At 50.5% G+C, this 13,329-nt stretch overlaps 2 protein-coding genes across 4 annotated transcripts in view; both read right to left on the bottom strand.

Moving 5' to 3' along the window:
* SETDB1 (SET domain bifurcated histone lysine methyltransferase 1) overlaps window positions 1-11,115 on the bottom strand; it is a 34,907-nt gene extending 23,792 nt beyond the window's left edge. The window contains exons 1-6 of one of the 3 annotated variants that reach the window (XM_090056012.1): window positions 10,949-11,115; window positions 9,616-9,864; window positions 8,725-8,885; window positions 7,673-7,707; window positions 4,435-4,534; window positions 3,223-3,405 (exon numbers count right to left, since the gene is read on the bottom strand). In XM_090056012.1, coding sequence (XP_089912138.1) covers window positions 3,223-3,405; window positions 4,435-4,534; window positions 7,673-7,707; window positions 8,725-8,885; window positions 9,616-9,864; window positions 10,949-11,115 — 895 coding nt within the window. Of the gene's footprint in view, window positions 1-3,222; window positions 3,406-4,434; window positions 4,535-7,672; window positions 7,708-8,724; window positions 8,886-9,615; window positions 9,865-10,926 lie in introns of all 3 variants that reach the window. The other 2 variants (XM_090056010.1, XM_090056011.1) reach the window with 2 other exon arrangements.
* Window positions 11,116-11,387: 272 nt separating this feature from the next.
* CTXND2 (cortexin domain containing 2) lies at window positions 11,388-12,934 on the bottom strand. Its single transcript, XM_090056014.1, has one exon. The coding sequence runs from the start codon at window positions 12,107-12,109 to the stop codon at window positions 11,936-11,938; it is 174 nt and encodes a 57-aa protein (XP_089912140.1). The 5' UTR covers window positions 12,110-12,934; the 3' UTR covers window positions 11,388-11,935.
* Between the last annotated feature and the right edge of the window lie 395 nt (window positions 12,935-13,329).

The raw sequence follows: 13,329 nt of genomic DNA, 5'->3' as shown, positions 1-13,329 counted from the left end.
ATGGCACCTGGCCAGGCTAGGCTGTGGGTGCCAGCAGGAATGCGGTGCAAACTGCCTCAGAGGGAGATTCATAGATTGTAGAGTCAGAAGGGATCCTGAAGGATCATCATGTTCGACCCCCTGCCCCAGGCAGGAAAAAGGACTGAGGTCAGATGACCCCAGTCAGGTGCCTATCTAGCCTCCTCTTGAAGACCTCCAAGTTAGGTGATAATATCACCTCTTTTGACAGCCTGTTCTGGATTCTGGCCACCCTTACTGTGAAAAATCGCATCCTAATGTCTAACCCGAATCTACTCTCCACTAGTTTGTACCCATTATTCCTAGTTGCTCCTGGGGTGCCCAGGTAAATAGTACATCTCCAACTCTCTGTTGTCTTCCCTTGATAAACTTATACGTGGTTACAAGGTCTCCCCCCTCAGACGTCTCTTATGAAGGCTGAAGAGATCCAGATCTCTCAACCTCCCCTTATAGGGTCTTACATGGAGGCCACTAATCATGCGAGTGGCCCTCTTCTGAACCCTCTCCAGCTTCTCCACATCCCTCTTAAAGTGTGGCGCCCAGAACCAGATACAGTACTCTATGCAGCATTGGTCAGGCTGCAGTTGGAGGGGGAGCACCACCTCCCTCGATTTGTTGGTCATGCATCTGCTAATGCATGACAAGGTGCAACTGGCTTTATTGATGGCTTTGTTACACTGCCAGATTATGTTTATCCTGGAGTCAACTGTGACTTCAAGATCCCTTTCAGCTGCTGAGGAGGTCATCCTCCAACCTATAGGTGTGCTGGGGATTCCTCCTCCCTAGGTGGACTACCTTGCATTTGTCTTTGTTGAACTGCATCCTGTTTCATTCTGCCCAATGTTCCAACCTGTCCAGATCTGTCTGTATCCGATCCCTGCCCTCCGGTGTGTTAACTTTGCTCCATAACTTGGTGTCATCTGTGAACTTGGACAGGGTGCTCTCCACACCCTCGTCCAAATTGCTGATGAAGATATTAAATAGTACTGGTCCAAGGACCAAACCCTGTGGGACACCACTGCCCACCTCCTTCGAGGTTGAAAACAACCCATCCACCACCACTCTCTGGGTGCGCTCCCTAAGCCAGTTGGCCACCCATCTGACCGTGTAAACATCCACTCCACAGCCTGCTAGCTTCCTTATTAGAATAGGATGCAAAATTGTATAGAAGGCCTTCTTAAAGTCCAGGTAGATGACATCTGCCTCAGCTCGTGTCAAGGCAGTGCGTTACCTGGTCATAAAAGGCTACAAAGGTTTGTCAGGCAGGATCTACCCGTGATAAACCCGTGCTGGTTTCTTTTCAACATAATTTCCCCTGCTGGGCCTTTACAAATGCGCTCTTTAATGATTTTTTCCAGTGCTTTCCCAAGGATAGAGGTAAGACTGACTGGCCTAAAGTTACCTGGCTCATCCATTCTCCCCTTCTTAAAACTGGGAACCACATTGGCCCTCTTCTAGTCCTCAGGGACCTGGCTGGAGCACCATGAATGCTCAAACAGCCATGCCAGCAGCTCAGCTATGACACTGGCCAGTTCCTTCAGCACGCATGGATGGAGGTCAACCAGGCCTGCTGACTTGTACCCATCCAGGCCCTCCAAGTGCTACTTAACTAAGTCAGCACTACCCATTGGCATACTAGTGCCTCTCGGACATCTATCTATGTTCAAATTGGGGGAACTGTCTTGGTCAGTACTTAGGAATACTGAAGCGAAGAACTCATTGAAGAGCTCCACCTTTTTTCCCCGTGTTGGCCACCAACTGTCCTGATCTGTCCTGCAGGGACCCTATGTTACTCTGTGCCTTCCTTTTGCTCGCTATGTATCTGTAGAAGGACTTTTTATTGTTCTTGATTTTTGTAGCCAGCCTAAACTCCAGTCCTGCCTTGGCCTGCCTAGCTGATTCCCTGCAATAGCGCGCCAAGGAGGTGTATTCCTCCTTGGTGGCTGCCCCCGACTTCCACTGCCTATAAATCCTTTTCTTTGCCCCCAGTCTTTTCTGGAGTTTTCTGTTCAGCCAAGGGGGCTTTTTTGTCCCTGTGTCCCCTTTCCTGCATAATGGAATAGTCTTCTTTTGTGCCCCAAGGATCACTCCCTTGAGAAACCGCCAACTCTCCTGGACCCCCCCATAAGCTCAATGCTCTTGAGTTCAGCTACCTCACTAACTAGCCTTCTAAGTTTACTAAAATTGACCCTTCTGAAGTCTAATGCTTTAGCCTCACTGATTATTTTTCCCACCCTTCGCTGGATTGTGAATTCAACCAAATGATGGTCACCATCTCCCAGGTTACTGTACACTCACAGGTTACCCATGAGATCATCCCCTGTTGCTAAGACCAGGTCTAGCAAGGCATTGCCCCAGTGAGACTGAACACCTCCTGGGTTAGGTGGAGATCCTGCATGCAGTTTAAGAACCTACGTGAGCAGTCTGTTTTGGCCATTTGTTTGGGCTCAGCCTTACAGAGCGCTGCTGGGGCAGTGCAGACCATACTGCCTGGGTGAGCTCTGCTGCATATGCCCCATTCCCTCCCCTCACCCATGGCAGGCTCCTGGGACCTGGCACCGAGGCAGCCCCCACCCCCCTCCCAGACACACACACATGCCCCCGACCCCATCCCCTTAATCCCATCCTCACCCCCTGTCCCCAATCCTGAACACTGCTCCCCGCCTGCATGCAGCCCCATAGGGAGTCATGGGAGGGGAAGTGGGGGTTGAAGGGTGCTGACTCAGCCACAACAGCTCATTAAAACTCCTCATGTGGCCTTCCAGCCCAATAAATGCCCACCCTGCACTGAAACTTAGACTGGTGTAAGTAACAAAGCAAGCTCTTCTGCTCCAAAGCTGGAGAGAATGAATAAACAATTAATTTCAAGGCTTTTTAAAGAGAGCATTTCATTCTCCAGAAGGGCTGGAGTTTTGATTCTGTGGCAACAGACAGCAATACAGAACAGTGCATGGCAAGCTCAAGGACTGTCTGGGCATGGAAGAGCAATGCTGGCACTTCAGTGCACAGCTCACTGAACCCCTGCAAGTCAAATAAGATGGCATTTCAAATCTAGGTAACTGCACCCCCCAGTCAGCACAACAACAGCACACACTGCACCAGCTGGGTGCACAAAACACTGCAAAGCTAAGGTATCATAGATGCTGACTTCCCCTTGAAGTCAAACATGCTGCCTGCACTGTAAAAGGCAGCCAAATTACTTACCCCCAGGGCGGCGGGACTCGCCCACTGATTGGATTGCAATCAGGGTTCCCTTGTGCCATGTCTTGGTCCTTTTCTTGCCCAGGATGCGCATGCCAACTGTGAGATCACCATCCTTGCTGAGATCGCCCCCAGAGTTTGCTTGCTGGGATGCATTTGCTGAGCTCTGCTGAGAGGAAGCCCCATCTATCCAGAGAAGAAAACATCAGAAGCCATCAGGTAGAGAAGTTGGGGAGTTTCTTTGTAACCAAGTGCCTGAGTTTGGAGGGGTGTAGGTTGTAGCGGTGTTGATCTAAGGTCATAGGAAGACAAGGTTCTTTGGGTAAATCCGATATCTTTAATTAGACCAACTCAAATTGTTGGAAAAAAATATTTTTAGAAAGCTTTCGGGTATGAATGCCCTTCAAAGCCTAACAAAGTGTGCTTGAGCCCGAAAGCTTGCCAAAATATTTTTTTCCAACTGTCTGAGTTGGTCTAATTAAAGAGATCAGATTTACCCAAAGAACCTTGTCTGAGTTCTGAGGAGCTGTCAGTTACTCAACTTCTTCTAGTCAGTCTCACCTGCAGTATCTCATACTTCAGGTCAGTGCTACAGTGTATGGGGGGGGCAAGACCTGCCAGGCATGGATTAAATATAAGGCTTTCCTCTTTAAAAGGTATCCAGATGCTGCTGCTAATAACTAGGGTGACCCTATGGGACAATGTGGTACCTGGGACACTGCCTGCTCCTCCCTCCAGCCCTCCACTGCTACAGGGAATCAATGGCCTGTTAATGAGACATTGTTCTCTACTTCACAGCTGTTAACAATCACCTGTGAAGTAACAATTAGTGTTAATAGGTCTTCCTATTTCACAGCTCCTGTAGTGCCCCCCTTCCCCTACCCCCGACACTAGTTTTAATTTTCACCTGGGACCAGCCTCTGAAATCTTGGACATATGGTAACCCTACTAATAATATTAGCTGGGGAGAAACAGTAAAAAGACACAACCTCACACTTCAGTATTAACCACCCCAAGAGTTCTTTCAAGCAGTAAAGTAGCAAAGACAAGCCGGTGATGGCCTTTCTCTACCATTCTGAAGAACTGCTAGTTTCCTCCAACTAGCTAGAACCAACAGCCCTATAATTTCAATTCTCCATCATTTTTCCCTCTTTGGACATTAGGACAGACCTCTGGGGAAAAGGCAAGTTGTGAGGGCAGCTCTCAGCCACTAACCTCTCTGCGTTTCCTGGGTCGTTTTTTTTTTGGTAATGGCATCCATGAATTTCTGAACATCCTGGGCAGATTTCCTCATCGCGGCCATGGCTTCTCGAAGCTACAGGGAAAGACAGGCGGGGTAAGAGAGCACTAAAGATATTCTTCTATATTATAAAACTAGTTTTGGAGCAATTGGGAGTTACAAATCCAACTTGTCCTGCATGTTTCTCAAGGAAACATGACAACAAGCCCTACACAATTTAAAAACCAAACTCTCAAATGCAAACAAAGCTGGCTTTTACTATATGCCAATACAACAGGGTTACAGGTTGTACAGATGGGATAGAGTGGAGGGGCGGGGTTGCTCTTTCTGTTAAGGAACAATGTACATCCTTTATAATCAAGATGGGATCAGAGGAGGGCCAAACTGAGGTACAGGTAACCCTCGCTATTCGTGGCTTCAAATATTTGTGAATGCTGAACCCACATTTTAAATACATTTTATACACTTACAGGAGCTCCTCAGCTCTGCCCTCGCTGCTGCTGGGCTCCTGCTGCTGCTGGGTTCCTGCTGCCACCGCCAGAGCCATGCCCCACCCCAGGGGCACTGCATTCATGAACAGTGCCTTATTCGTGGATTTCGCCATTTGCAGGGAATACAAGACCGTATCCCCCACGAATGGTAAGGGTTGCCTGTATTGTGGGTCAGGATATAAGGGGGTCAGGGTGGGAAAGGGACTTGGTAGTGGGGGTCTACTATAGACCGCCACACCAGGAGGATGAGCTAGACCTGGAATTTTTCAGACAGCTCTCAGAGGCTGTATGGTCGAGAGAGATGGTTGTCATGGGTGACCTAAGTTACGCTGACATATGCTGGGAGGAACAGCCAGCCAAATCTAACCGCTCACATAAGTTCTTAACCTGCATACAGGACCTCCACTTAATGCAGGAGGTATACAATCCCCCACTAGGGGAAACGCCTTGTTAGACTTGGTGTTAGCTACAGGGGATGACGTGGTACAATGTAACCTAGGGGACAGTGACCATTGATTGACTGAATTCACTATCCAGTGAAGGGTGGGTAAACTAAACAGCAGGGTTGAAGCGCTAGACTTCAGAAAGGCTAACTTCAGTATGCTCAGGAGATTAGTTAGTGAGGTGTTAAAGCTCAAAAGCATTGGCACAATGGGGGTCCAGGAAGGTGGTCGTTCCTTAAGGGAGTGGTCCTATGGGCTCAGGAGACAATCCTGTTGCACATAAAAGGGGCAAAGGGGCCAAGAAGCCCTCTTGGCTGAACAGGGAAGTCCAGGAAAGCCTAAGGGCAAAGAAAGAGGCATACAGGCTATGGAAACAGGGGGTAACTACCAAGGAGGAGTATACATACCTCCCTGGCTCACACTTGCAGGGAATCAGTTAGGAAGGCCAAAGCAGGATTAGAATATAGACTGGCGACAGAAATTAAGGACAATAAAAAGTCCTTCTTCAGGTATACAGGCAGCAAAAGAAAGGGGCAGGGTTGCATAGGACCCCTACAGGACAAACTAGGGTAGTTGGTGACAGAGAGGGGATACAAAGCTGAGTTCTTCAATGAGTTCTTTGCAGACAAATCTCCCAATTGGATCATAGACAGACCCAGGAGAGATACCAACCCACTAGCTGTTAGTGCAGTTAGTGAAGGGACACTTGGAGGGGCTGGATGTTTTCAAATCAGTGGGCCCGGATGAACTTCATCCAAGAGTACTGAAGGAATTGCCAGCGTCATAGCAGAACCACTGGCGTGACTGTTTGAGCACTCATGGTGCTCTGGTCAGGTCCCAGAGGACTGGAAAGGGCCAGTGTGGTCCCCATTTTCAAGACGGGGAGGAGACAGGAACCAGGAAGCTATAGGCCAGTTAGTCTCACCTCTATACTTGGGAAGACATCATTAAGGATTACATTTGTGGGAGGCCAGCAGGGGAAATAATGCTGAAAGGAAAATCGGCACGGATTCATTGCAGGTAGATCCTGCCTAACTAACTTTGTTTCTTTTTATGACCAGGTCACAAACTGCTTAGACGCAGGAGTCGAGGTAGGTGTCATCTACCTAGGCTTTAAGAAGGCCTTCAATACAGTATTTCATTCTGTTCTCCTAAATAAACGGACAGGCTGTGATGTGGATGATTACATATTCAGGTGGGTGACAAATTGGCTTAGGGGGTCACACCCAGAGAGTGGTGGTACGTGAGTCTATATCAACCTGGAAAGACATGGGCAGTGCAGTCAGTGTCTTCATCAGTGACTTGGATGAGGGCGTGGAGAGCACCCTGTCCAAGTTCACAGGTGATACCAAATTATGGGGCAAAGTTAACATACCAGACAGTAGGGAATGGATCCAGGCGGATCTGGACAGGTTGGAAAGATGGGCAAAACGAAATAGCGTACAGTTCAATAAAGACAAGTGCAAAGTGCTGTACCTGGGCAAAAGAACCACCAACACACTTACAGGCTGGGGGATGACTGTCTCAGCAACACAGCAGCGGAAAAGGATCCTGGAGTCATAGTTCACCCCAAGATGACCATGAGTCATCAGTGTGATGAAGTGATCAACAAGGCTAACCGCACTTTATCATGCGTTAGCAGATGCATGATGAACAGGTCCAGGGAGGTGATGCTTCCCCTCTATGCAGCACTGATCAAGCCGCAGTTGAAGTACTGTGTCCAGTTTTGGGCACTGCACTTCAAGAGGGATGCAGAAAGTCTTGAGAGGGTTCAGAGGAGGCCACTTGTAGGATCTTGCCTGCAGGCCTCTAACCATACAAGGGGAGACTGAGGGACCTAGAGCTCTTCAGCCTTCGTAAGAGAAGGTGGAGAGGTGATCTTGTGGCTGCCTATAAATTCATCAGGGGAGGGCAATGGAATAGGAGATGCTCTATTTACTAGGGCACCCCCTGGAGAAACTAGGAACAACGGCCACAAATTGACAGAGAGCAGATTTAGGTTGGACATTAGGAAGAACTTCTTCACAGTAAGGGTTACCCAAATCTGGAATGGACTTCCAAGGGAGATGGTGCTCTCCCCTACCTTGGGGGTCTTCAGGGAGACTGGACAAGCACATGGCTGGGGTCATTTGACCCCAGAGCTCTTTCCTCCCCAAGGCAGAGTGGCGGACTTGATGACTTACTGAGGTCCCTTCTGACCATAACATCTATGAATAGCACCCCAAAAGGTACTGCCATACAAATAAGTGATATTATAACAGAAATCTTTTCCAACTTACCAGAGTCTGATCCTTCAGGTTTTTACTTGTATCACCTGGGTTTAAAAAACAAAGCAAAGCAGAAAGCCATTTAAAATGTGGACAGATCCCCCCGTGGGGAATCTAAACCATATTAGAACACCTCCTGCAAAGACATCAAACCAAATGGAAGGGTGTAAAAAATGGCAGATTCTAAGTTTTCCTCTTGCTTTATTCAGAAAAGCATTGAATTAAACCAGACATTTGTGATTCGGGGAGCAGGTTGCTGGAGTCCAGGTATGCACTTCCATGGAAATACAATCACTTATGAAGCATGAGACACTGTTTTGGGAAGACAAACCTGGGACAACCAGGAGGGAGGCAAGATACCCAATCAAGTTCTGACCCTACAAGCTTTGGAATATTTGGGACCAGTGCAGGCTGCATCTTTTCCTGCACGGGCTCCCCAAAAAGCAACTATACAGTCATGTTAATGCATGCCACTTAACATGCAGAAGGATTGGAGGATGAGTGAATCCTTCCAGGGTTAAAACGTGGCGTTCCAAGGAGTTCTAATATACTGAGCAGAGGTGATGGCTACTCAGCTACCTCCTTGCCATAGGAAGACCTTATAAACAGCTTTAACACAAAGCCAAATGCCTGTACTCCTTACTGACTTCAAAGGGAATTTGAGCCCTCAGGATAGCAGGTCATAGTCCAGATTCTGCCTTGATTTTTTTAAAATCTTTTTTTGGTGATGTGAGGCTTTATCCTATTTTGCCCTCTCCGCTCCCCAGCAGGCCACACCTTTGAGATGACTCAACATCCCCATGGCCACTGGATCCTGGAGGCAGCTTAGCAAGACCAGGAGCAGCAGGAGGCAGGGTAAAAGGGATGCACATAAGAGCTTTCCATTCTGTTCAGGCTGCACTGACTTTGCAAGCACCACCCTATTTACTTGCCCCAACAAAGCCTTCCTCCTGAGCCCCCTGGGTGTAAGGAACAGTGGTGTCAGTGTATATCAAACTGTTCCTTCACATCTCCCCCCCCCACAAACCCCACTGCCATAGGGAACACAGAACTGTGTTTCCGACCTGAATCAACACTCATGACATCATCATCATCCTCATCTGGAATTTCGATCACTTCCGTGGGCTTGGAAGCCGAGTCCTCATCTTCAGAGCTGCTCTCGCGATACTGAAGCCCCAGCTTGGAGTAGAGATCTTTTACCAGTACCTCACATTTATTGATGGCTCTGTGGTATAGTGGGAAAAAAGGAGGAAGCAGAGACCGATTCATGGTGAGTGCAGCTGTTGTCTCTCCAGTAATCACAAAAAGAGGAGACATTTTGTGCATAGCAGCATCTGGGGCTACTCAGCAGCTGGTGCTCCCTTAAATCACTCAGCAGAAATAGGACATAGCCTCAATCATAACTGGACATTCAAAGCCATGGCAAAGAGATCTTAGCCATCCATCTCTGAGAGTTATGCATGCCGACAGCTGAATACTGCACCACATGGTTCTTGAACCCCTCCTGGAAAAGTCTGGCTACAGGAATACTGCCAAAAAAGTCAGTGGTAGAGCAGGAAATAGGAACCGGGGGTACCTATATACGAGCAGTGAGGCTGCTCTGACATGCTATAATTATAGCTCATCAGAGTAAGACTGGACTGAGTCTGCTGAAGCATGGTAATTATTGCGTCCCAGCAGCCTCCAGCATCTCGTGTATCAGTGTCCCCCCACTTAAAAATGGTGGCAGGGGCACTTTATCTAAAGCTTGTTGAATGAGCCCCTGCCACCATTTTTAAGCGCAGGGATGCTGATGTGCAAGATGCTCTGGGCACTTTAATTAGAGTGACTCTTGTAGCTGCTCCAATTAAAGCGCCTCCACCTAAGCACGTGTATAAATGCCCTTTGAGTCCAGACACCCTAGTCCTTGCTCTGCCCATTCCACCAGACACCGGCACAAAGCCACCACTGCCCACCTTGAGGCATCATCAAAGAGCTGGTCCACATGAGCCACTTCTGCCTCTTTCTGCTTAACGTTCTTTTCCAGCTCTTCCAGCTGCTTCTTTCGCTGCTTCACACACTCGAGTTTCTCCAGCTCCTCGTCAATGAACTGCTGGAGATCTTCCATGGAGATGCCCAGCTCCTCCATTACTTCCTGCTGCAGCTCTCCAATCTCTTGGGAATCCATTTCTGCTGAGAGTGAAGCCAGGAGGAGATAAGAAGCTCTTGAGCTTTCCAAACTACATTGTACATTCCCTGATCTGCAGCCTTAGTATTTTTTCTCTCTGCTGTATGGACTACACCACACAGACTCCTCAACTCATTCACGGGGAACAGATAAGTGCTTCACTTAAGGTGTCTGGGTAACCAGGCTTGTAGCTTTATCTAGGTGAAAGCCACCTGCCCTGGCAATGCCTGCTGCTGCATCAAGGTGAACTGCTGCTCAAAGCAACTTGATGGAACAAGCCACGAAGTCTGCTTTGTTTATGGCATCCTTTCATCTACGAGAGACAGCGGATACTGCAACCTATGACGCAGATGGTTTGCAATGTCTCGTGCAACTGAATAGTTCAATCTGAGATCTGCATGATTTGTGGCCACAAAATCAAAACACATCTAATACTGCTACACAGCACAATGCTTTTCTCCAGCCCAGGAGTTACGGAGGCTACTCTGGAAACGGTGCCTGAGCACATTACGTGGGCGACAGCTCAGACAGCAGCAGTTGGCGCCCCCAGAGCAGGCTGGAGTCCTCCAAAGAGAAACACTGTTTCGGTGCAGGCAGCACCTAGCAGGGCCAGCACCACGGCCAGGGAGACGCCTACAACAGGGGGTAGGCAGACAAACGAGAAAGCTGGGGGCATAGCAGACAGCCAGGAAGTCGGTCCCAGCTTGGGCAGGGTCTCCCCTCCCTTTCCTCCTCCACTGTGCCCTCTCCACCCTCAGCAACCTTCTGGCCAAGCCCCTCACCCCCTCCCCCAAAACCCGTGCTCCCAGGCTCCTATTGCCCCCTGCAGCCGCTGGCTCCAAGCTCCGCCCCTGGCCTTAGGCCCCACCCCTGTTGTCCCTGACTGCCCCCTACAGGCCCCTGGTTAAAGGCCCCGCCTCCAGCCCCGTTTCCCCCAAGTGCCCCTGGCCCCAAGCCCCGCCCCCAGCCCTTAGGCCCCGCCCCCAGCCCCGCCTCTTATTTCCTTCGGGTGCCCTACAGTCCCCGGCCCCGTCCGTAGCCCACTGCAGCGGACCCCCCAGTCCCCGCCAGCCCAGTCGCAGCCCCCGGCTACGCTCACCGCTCCCCGCAGCGAGGCTGACAGGGGCCGGGCTTGTTTCAGGGCGCTGCACTGAGGGGCCCCGACACCACTTCCGGCGACGGTGGCCCGAGCAGACCAAACCTCCCCCCGGGAGGCAGGCGCAAAGGCAGGGGACAGCACTACGCAAGCGCGCTCGGGCGGAAATACCCCCGCGGCGCCAGCGCGCATGTGCCAAAGCCGGCGACTTAAAGGTGTAGCAGCTATGTTTGGTGTCGGTCGGTCTGATTGGAGGGAGGAGGCTTCTTGAAGGGGTAGCGTAGGGGTCGAGGCATTGGGAGCGTTAAATAACCTGCTCAAGGTGATAGACTGAGTCAGTGGTAGAGCCAGGAATGGACCCCAGGAGTAGCTCCTGGCCGGCCAGCTTAGGCACCTTCCCTGAAGTCGCTGGGGACCAATCACTGGAGAGGACTAAAAACACCAGATCCCAGGGTAGGTTCCCTGCAAGGGGTGCATCCTGCCCTTGCTATAGAGCTTGGCTTGCTCCGGGGTAACAACCTACTGCTGCTGCTAGTGCTGGGTCTCTTCTGTGGGCTTAAGCGGTCTGGACTCCACATCCCAGATGTCCTGGGTTGCAAGCCCCTGTAGGCCCTGCGTCATGGGTGTGGGGCAGTACCTGAGCCCCGTGTGCAGAGAAAGAGGAGACCCTCGTGTGGTGGATGCAGTCACCTCCTGCAGAGCTGCCATTGCAATGGGTGCAGCAGAATAGAGTGGAAGGCACCAGGTCCCTGCACCCTGCCCAGACCCAGCTTCTCCCACCTCATCAGACTGCTGTGGCAGGGGATGCTCACCTCCCCAAGGTTGCACAAAGCTGGCATCATGACATCTTCCTCTACAGGCTTTGTCCTCAAAGCCGGCACAACTGTAGGCAGAGTTGAAAGCAGGGGATCATCCCTCTGCTGTAGCAACAGGGATGACCGGGATGGTAGGAGCCTGAAGAGCTCACTTCACAGAGCCTGACTGCCAGCTACCCACCTGTGTAGGCTGCCGATCAGTTGATCTGCTCCTCTTCCCAGGTGGAGGTTGGGATGGCACGGTAGGGGTCCACCACCAGCTTGGCGCACCGCACCATCATGGCCATTAAGAAGAGGCACATGAGCACGACAAAGCCGATGGCAAAGCCTTTGTCTACATCAATGTACGGCTGCGCAGTGGCGGTCTCCATAGGGCCCTGGAGGTGCTCTCACACCTGGAGCAGCCCCTGGGGCCTGGTTGATGCCTGCAGGGCACAGTAGGGGATGGAAATTAGCACTGTTGAGTGGGACACAGCTGTACTGGGGAAGCATTAGGTCCCTGCCACAGCCTGGTCATCATGGGAATGGGAGCATTGTGACAGAGCTAAGTGGCAGTGCCTACTGTCTCCATTGCCCATTATCTCCAGCCCCAGCTGAGAAGCATGTCCTGGCACTCCCAGGACAGTGAGCTCAGCCCCTTGCAGATGCAGCTCCCAAGGGGATAGGGGATCCCTGCCTGCTGTGCCAGCCATGTGCCCAGCCTCTTGGCAAGGGACAACCCCTACCTACTATGCCCCTCTGTAGTATTTTTCCTTAGTTAAAAAATTAGTGAAAACAAAGCTGGTGTTTTTTGAGCAGGGCTTCAAGCCTGTCAAGGGGTGCCTTGAGTCTAAAAAGGTTGAGAACCACTGAATTAGCTTATAAGGTGCACCTCTACCCTGTCTTTTAGCACTTACCTATGGGCATGGGTGCTCAGGAATAGGTGAAGTTCCCTGATGGGTTACCAGGGACAGGTAAGGCAGCTGAGATGATGGGAGATGGGTGATGGGAACAGCATCTTGAGTTCAAAGTGGCAGAGTGGGGAGCTTCTCACCAATCTGCACCCGCTAGGCTATGGCCCTGTGCCCTACACATGCCTCCCTCTCCTGCTCTAGCTATCTGCCCTTCCCCGCCCCTTAGTCAAGGAGAGAATTGGGGTAAATTAGAGCAGCCTTCAAGCTGCTCCTTCACTCAGCTGCTTGCAGCCCCAGGCCAGAGGTGAGCAGTGAGCGTGGCAACGCTGCAATGCATCCAGGGCTGAGTCTGGGGAAGTCCAGGCAGGAGTTGGACTTTGGTTCTCTTTTGGATGTTGCTGCTAAATCTCCTTGATCCTTAATTATAACTAGGGCTTCTTTGGCAATCCTTAGCAGATTAGACTGGATTGAATTGGATAGTATCGTGTTATCAGGCATTGGTTTATTAAATGCTGGCATGTTCCAGTTAGAGATGAGGTAAGTGGTTTAACAGTGAAGGTGCTTGACCCCTGAGACCAACAGCTGGGTAGGAAGGCTCTGATCCAGACTGGAGCCTTGCTGGAAGACCAGGTTAAGCAGCCAAAGGTGTTGCTACCTCTGCAGGAGTTCCAGGATGTAACGCTAAAGTTCAGAAGAGA

The sequence above is a fragment of the Crocodylus siamensis genome, chromosome 6 (assembly GCF_052110815.1).
Source record: "Crocodylus siamensis isolate JL-2025a chromosome 6, ASM5211081v1, whole genome shotgun sequence".
NCBI classification, from domain to species: domain Eukaryota; kingdom Metazoa; phylum Chordata; order Crocodylia; family Crocodylidae; genus Crocodylus; species Crocodylus siamensis.
This window is presented reverse-complemented; position numbering and strand designations above follow the sequence as displayed.